General features: G+C 35.1%; 1 protein-coding gene across 1 annotated transcript; it reads left to right on the plus strand.

The window, feature by feature from the left end:
* The first annotated feature begins 6,149 nt into the window (after positions 1 to 6,149).
* Positions 6,150 to 6,898, plus strand: LOC139859316 (uncharacterized). The gene is made up of 2 exons (XM_071848110.1): positions 6,150 to 6,177; positions 6,372 to 6,898. The coding sequence occupies exons 1-2, from the start codon at positions 6,150 to 6,152 to the stop codon at positions 6,896 to 6,898; spliced, it is 555 nt and encodes a 184-aa protein (XP_071704211.1).
* The last annotated feature ends 1,264 nt before the right edge of the window (positions 6,899 to 8,162 follow it).

Consider the following 8,162-nt stretch of genomic DNA (forward strand, 5'->3'; position numbering starts at 1 on the left):
ATCCAAACTTTGATCATAAACATGATTTTTGAGAATTAAAGTGGACTTTTTATGTCTAAAATTCATGAACTTGATTAATTTGATATAAATGCCATTTGAAACTTGTTTAATTGCTAGTAATGATTATTTTGACATGTTATTTGAGATAAAAGTTTATGAACTTTGTAAACATTTTCATATATGATTATTTGAAAATGTGTAGAATTGATAAAAATATGAAAATGAGTATAAGTTTAATATGGATTAAACATGTTATTGTAATTGTTTTAATTTGTTATTTTGCTAACACTAATGCTATTTGGATGCACAAATTTTGTGTTTAATGTGTTTTGCAGAGAAATACAGATACAGACGGTGCATCATCGTCTAGGCAACCTGATCCGGAACCACAGCTAGAGATGCAATATCACGAACCGGAACAACAACCTGAACAACATTATGATCAACACGTGCCATACTATGAGCCAGAACCACAATTTTTTATTGCCTACGTAGTATTTCCCGTTCACCATATAATAGAACACCCAACAATTCATGAAGAACAGTTGCATCCCAATTTAAGATTTGATAGAAGTTGAAGAGATTACCTGACGTACCAAAGTAACAAATTTAAGCTTTGGGCCAAAAATGTAGAAGTACCAAGGGTAATAGATTGGGAGCCTTTGGAAAAGGTCCACATAGCTAACCCAGTTAGGCAGCATCTAATCCAAAGGTATGGCAGCTCTTCTTTTTCCGATTGGGAACGTTTATTTACCACTCGTAGGCCTGTATATAAGGAGTGGTGTGTTGAACTAATGAGTACTATAGCTTTTAATAAGGATGTAGATAGGTTAGACGATAAGAGTTTTCTTAGATTTTTACTTGGCCGTAGGATGTACAGGATGTTCATGCTGGACATGGCCAGGGCTTTACAGATTTACACTCCCGCTGAATTACTATCACCTGATTGTACAAATTTGATTTATCATGGTGAGAGGGTAGATAGAAATTTTGACGCTAATGCCATCTGGAGGCGTATGTCAATTTTTAATGTGTTTACGCGGGGAGGAAGACACTCCTATTTAGATATTAATAAAGCCGAGCTTCGTATAATACATAGATTCCTAGCAAACTCGATTACACAAAGAGGTAACAACAAGGAGAAAATGACCTTACACGATTTATTTTACCTTAAGTGCATTCGAGACACTAGAGGCTTTGTTAATATCCCCTACTGTGTTGGTTTTTATCTGTCCAAAATGGTGGAAGGAATACAGGACGGGGGAATAATAGGAGGAGGTATTTTTGTTACTCTCATTGGAGAGTATTTAGGTGTAGATAGGGATCAAGGGGGTCCGATGATGGTATGTAGGGAATAGGACGAGACTTTAGGTTTGCAAGTCTATCAAGGTGCAAAGGTATTGACTAGGAGACGCAATCAGACAATACAATATCAGGGCCGCCATCCACAGGTAGAGAGGGGTTCGGATGAGGAGATGGAGGAAGCGGATGACATTAGGGATGCCATTAGGGATAGTGCTACTGACGTTTTCCAGCGTATAGATGAGGTAGAAATGACTAATGAGGATAGGCATCGTCGGTATGAGCAGTGGCAAGCCGCGAATGAGTCTGAGACTTCCAGGCGACGCCAACACGATAGCTGGCAAGTTCATCAGCACCAAATCATGAGCCAGCTATCATATCAGGTACCAAATAACTACATCTCGACTCGACCTGCTTACTATCCACCACATCAGCCCGACATGCGACCACCCTATGACCTGTACGACCCCAATCAAGCCTACCAGGACACCTATCACCAACCATGGAACCCGAACGACGATATGAATTGGAATCCCTATCCAAATCAATAGTGTTCCATTGGTGATTTCTTATCTTTTATTATTTTTATCTATTTATGTTAAACACTTAACATTTTGATACTTTTATGTAATGTTTAACATTTTTATTATTTTGTACTAATATTTCATATTTGATTTGAAAGTGAGATATTAAGTCCCATTTTAAATTATCATGCATGTTTATATTTGTATGTTTGTATTTTGTCAGTTGTACAAAACAGGGTAAAACAATGCATTTTCAAAGACTGGCATTAAGTTCAGCAAAAGCTATTAATTTTGACGACAAAATGCAAAATATATGTGAAATAACAACAGACGGAATGAACAAATGAAGTGCACCATTTATCATTCAAAGCATACAATAATATGTTTGGAAACTTTGGTAAAATTTTAATCATCTTTTTACCCTAATCACCCTCAATAATTTAAATTGTTACTGATTTCTTGCAAATGAGGGCATTGCAAGATCTTAAGTGTGGGAAGGGGTTAAATTCTTTCGGGTTTTAAAATTTTAATTTAAACACTTGGTTACCATTAAAAATACTAGTAACGCAGTAGTTGTATTAGAATCTGGTGCTCTCTGATAATAAAGAACAGCCCTAGTCTTATATACTGACTACCCAATTCTAGTAAAAATTTTAAAAATTTTCAAATAAATGAATTCAAAATCATGTTTATACATATTTATGAACGATAAAACTAGGTGTTAACACCGAAATTATTGTTACCTCGGAAAGGACATAAATTGAGAAACAACCCAAAACGCTTGAATTCATTTAAAATGGAATAGATGAGAATAAAAAGGCAAAGAAAGGAAAATAAAAGCCAAGTGTGGGAAAAATTTACCAAGTTATTTAGAACATATATCACATATTTTTGTACAAATAATTGAAGATACTTTTGTTTTGGACGATATTAATCAGTTTTACTCAGTTTATTGTAATATAAATTGAATTTATAAGGAAGTACAGTCTTCCGAGAAAAAAAGACACGCGCTTCTTGATTTAGGTCAGGAAGTTGTCGTCCAGACCAGTTGTAGAGTCTACGAAAAACCTTGAAAAGTTTTCTCGAAAATCAGCTGAAAATTCACGGACCTCAGCATCAAACAGGGTCGCCAAGTAGTCAGACTTATCCTAACCATAAGAGGATCTGTCTCGTACAATGGGGGGGACCGTGCAAATTAGCTTATAAGACTAATGAATCAGATCCCCAGAAAGGATAATCTCCTTAAAGATCAAAAATCAGCTTTTAAGCCTGATATTACTCAATCCTTGGGATTGACCTTAAAGATTGAGAATTACAAACTCGTGGAATTCGATGATATCTAAACTCGAGCTTGAACGAAAAATATTTTGATCAAATTACAAACCGATTTGTTTTCTGAAAACCCATTTTCAATGCGTTCATTACCATTGAACGTAAAATCCCAAGAATTCACCGGAATTCATTAGGTCACCTGAACCAAATCGGGTGTCAACCGTAAGAACGGTGGTTGCATAGCATGGTCGAAGACAGGACCTTGTGCCAGACCGAAAAACTATAGGGTGATCTTTACTATTGCTCCTACAAAGGATAGTAATTTCATCCGACACGATATAGACCATAATCAAAAGCATGTCACGGGACATTGCCTCAACAGTTGCTTGTTCAACGCTTTCCTTTACAACCGGACGGTAGTTTGCCGAAAGGTAATATACGGAGCAAGTATACTGGACGTGTTGCTTTCCTAATACAAGGTTAGCAAGTGGGTGACACAAAACCATAAGTTTTGAGCTAAAATTTTCAAATCTGAACCCCACAATACCCACAAAAACATTTTGCAAACACCGGTGAAGGGTTATTCCGGAAAAATTATCTAGGGTAAAAGCTAGATTGAATTTTTAAAAGATCAAATGTTTTCATAAAGATCCAATTTCCTAAAGGATCTAAATTTTTATAGTCATGTGGGACTGTAAACCACATCGTTACTACCATTGTTCATACCGCCGTATTAAAATCACTGATGTACAAAGTGTGAAGAATAAAGAAGTGATTCTAGTAAAGTTATATTCAAGTTCTATATTGCTTAAGGACAAGCAACGCTCAAGTGTGGGAATATTTGATAATGCTAAAAACGAACATATATTTCATAGCATTATCCTTCAAGAAAGACAAGCTTTTAATTGCAATTGTTCTATTTACAAGTGATATTCGTTTAAATATTAAAAGGTGAAGACAAAAGACAGATTCGACGATTTGAAGACGCAAATGATCAAAACGCTAAAAAGTACAAAGTACAATCAAAGTGGTTCAAATTATTGATGAGAAACATCTAAAAGTTACAAGAGTACGAGCCGCGAAACGCAAAGTACAAGATATTAAATAGTACGCAAGGACGTTCGAAAATTCGGAACCGAGACATGAACCAACTATCAACGCGCAACGCAACGAGCCTAAAATTACAAGTCAACGATGCACAAGAATAAAATATAATATATATATATATAATTATATAAAATTATATATATTATATTATATATTAAATAAATACGAGCAGCCCACGTTTAAAATGCAATGTGACCAGGAGATGGCTGCCATGCGATCGCATGGCCCCATAGCCTTAAACCCATGCGATCGCATGGCTTACTGTAGCTGGCAAGGATCTATAAAAGGCAGTTTGATCGACGTTTTACATACACCATATATTATATATCTCTCACTCTCTTAAATATATATTTATATTTATAATTTAATTATAATTATAATTTTAATATTAAAGTTTAATAATAATAAGGTTATGTTAGCGAATGTTTTAAGTTTGTAAGTCGAAACTCTGTCCGTGTAACGCTAAGCTATTAATACTCATTGTAAGTTATGTTCAACCTTTTTAAATTAATGTCTCGTAGCTAAATTATTATTATGCTTATTTAAGCCGAAGTAATCGTAATGTTGGGCTAAATATTAAAGACGGGGTTATTGGGCTTTGTACCATAATTGGGGTTTGGACAAAAGAACGATACTTGTGAAAATTAGACTATGGGCTATTAATGGGCTTTATATTAACTAAACGATATTTCGTTAATTTAATATTAAAGGTTACAATTCGACGTATCTATATATAACCACATACGCTTAATCGGGTACGGTGGGCAGGATATTTATAAATACAAATTATTGTTCATTTGACCGGACACGGGGATGGATTAATAGTTAATGGACTCATTAAAACAGGGGTGGATTACATTCAAGGGTAATTGGTGTAATTGTTAACAAAGTAGTAAAACCTTGGATTACACGCAGTCAATAACCTGATGTATTCATTAAACAAAGTATTAAGACCTTGTTACAGTTCGAATCCCCAATTAGTTGGAATATTTGACTTCGGATATAAGGTTAATTTGACAAAGATCCTCGCACTTTATAATTATGACCGATGGACTATTATGGACAAAACCGCATGGACATATCGAATAATCCAGGACAAAGGACAATTAACCTATGGTAATAAATTAAAATCAACACGTCGAACATCATGATTACGGAAGTTTAAATAAGCATAATTCCTTTATTTTATATCTCATCGCACTTTTATTTACTGTCATTTTATTTATTGCACTTTTAATTATCGCATTTTTTTATCGTCATTTACTTTACGCTTTAAATTAAGTTGTATTTATATTTAATATTTTACATTAGGTTTTAATTGTGACTTAAGACATAAAATCGACAAACTGGTCATTAAACGGTAAAATCCCTTTTATAATAATAATATTATTACTTATATATATATATATATATATATATATATATATATATATATATATATACATACATATACATATATAGTTTTAAAAATATAGCGTTAAACTTGGCTAGCTCCCTGCGGAACGAACCGGACTTACTAAAAACTACACTACTTTACGATTAGGTACACTGTCTATAGTGTTGTAGCAAGGTTTAGGTATATCCACTCTATAAATAAATACATAACTTGTGTAAAATTGTATCGTATTTAATAGTATTTCGCAATAAAAATATAACTATTTCGTATACACCTCGCATAACATCAGGTAGAGTAGGCCTATGTGGGTTAGAGGAGGTAGTAAGATAGCCACGATTTGTAGGATTAGAGTGGGTAGTTGGAATATGAAAACTTTGATGAGCAAAAGGATTGAGCTTGTTGATACCTTTCTTAAGAGTAATGTGGACATAGTGTGTGTTTAAGATACTAGATGGAAGGGTGAAGGGGCGGTAGAGATTAAGGACCATAATTTGTGGTACTCGGGTTCTAGGATAACACGAAAAGGGGTAGGTATCTATATAGTAAAAATGCATAAGGATAATGTTGTTGACGTGGGTAGGTTTAGCGATAGGATTATGTCGGTTAGTTTAATTATTAACGAGGAGATTCACGGTCATTAGCGCATACGCACCTCACACGGGTATAGGAGATGCGGAATAGAAGAGTTTTTGGGAATTGTTAGATGAGGTGGTGAGGGGTGCCCGACTGACCATCAACTGATTATAGGGGTGATCTGAATGGACACATAGGAGCGGAGGCCAAAGGTTACGAAAGAGTCCATTGGGGCTTTGATTTTGGTCCTAGAAATGAAGAAGGGCGCTCAATTCTTGAGTTTGCCATTGCCCACGAGTTGGTTGTTGCAAACTCATTCTTCAAGAAGAGGGAAGCTCAGTTAAACACTTTTCATAGCGAGGGTCGTAGCACCCATATTGACTTTTTGCTTATTCGTAAAGGGGAAATTAGGACCTGTAGGGACTATAAGGTCCTTCCAACCTTAACGTATTCCTCCCAGCAGAGATTGTTTTTCATGGATCTAGTCACCCAAGGAAGAGTTGGCAGGAGGGTCAAGGCTGTACAACCTAGAATTCTTTGGAAGAACCTATATGGAGCGAATGCAGAGACTTTTAGAGTGACTGTTACTGATAGATTGAGTGTAGAAGGGAATAACGTAGCCCTTACTAATGCAGACCAGATGTGGAACCACATGGCGTCCACTATTAGAGAATGTGGCAAAAGAGGATCTAGGGGTGGAAATAGGGACATCGAGAGTCCATAAGAGTAGAAGAGAATTGTAGTGGCTTAGTGACGATGTCCAAACGAAAATCGTGTTAAAGAAAACGAGGTTTAGGGAGCTCATTACTTTTGGAGAAGGGACACCTGCAGAGAGAACTAGGGTAGAAGAAAGATATAAAGAAGCTATCAGAGAAGCAAAGAAGGCCGTAGCAATTGCAAAAGACAAAGCATATGAAGTTTTATATAGGAAACTATACTCTAAAGAGGGAGCTAATGACATATATAAGACATCCAAAGCTAGGGAGCGAAGAAGCAAGGACTTAGATAATATCAAATATATCAAGGATGGAACTTTATAATTATTCTAGAGTGAAGTTCTCTAAATATAGTTAGCTTTGAGTGATATGTGAAGATTATCAAGAAAACTATCCGATGTAAAGAAAGTAGCGATATATCAGCATTGTAATGGTACCATTAAAACTAGTTGTCTAACTGGTTTTGTAGATAAAAGGTCACTGTGCCGGTGTTATTGTGGGCATTTAATGATCATCATTTTAAGTTGTATTCGATGTTACTGGTGCGTAACCTATGTATACTATGTTACCAATTTAGTATGAAACTAGAATGCTAATAATTGCATCTGATCTGTAATTACCAGAAATTAATATACATCGATCATAGTTTTCAAGAACACAAATGTATACAATTTTTGTTTAGCAAAAAACTAATATACATGGAGAACTTTGACAACATCACACTTTTTCTCCGAGTTTATGATGGATACAGAAGCGATGTCAATATTAGATGATCCTTCTACTGTTGACATTAATAAATACGAAACCATAATCACGGGGGAAAAAATAAATTTAAAAATTTCAGAATCAGCTATGTGCATAACTTCAATCAAGAGACACAACATGGCTGCAACCCGTAGGTTGCCCAGCCATGGTACAATGCCATTTTTTTCTCATTACTAAATTAAGCACCCACATATTATCATCACAACCTTTCGTTTTAACACTTTTCAAGACAGCAAACACGCGACAATAATTTAACTGTAAGTACCGTTAAACATATTTCCTAGCAATATAGCTGAAATGGAGGGTCATATAGATATGGTCGGTCATACATATACATATACATATCTCTTTGTGTGTGCGAGCGTGTGTGTGGCCAAATTGCTTCTAAATTCCTGCAACTACCAATAAACATGTGTTTTATTATTAAATATAATTACTGAGAAAATATGTTGATGATAATTATTGGGTGACTATGTTTTAGTATAGACCTACCATTATTCCACATGG

Source organism: Rutidosis leptorrhynchoides, chromosome 7 (assembly GCF_046630445.1).
Source record: "Rutidosis leptorrhynchoides isolate AG116_Rl617_1_P2 chromosome 7, CSIRO_AGI_Rlap_v1, whole genome shotgun sequence".
In the NCBI taxonomy this organism is placed as follows: domain Eukaryota; kingdom Viridiplantae; phylum Streptophyta; class Magnoliopsida; order Asterales; family Asteraceae; genus Rutidosis; species Rutidosis leptorrhynchoides.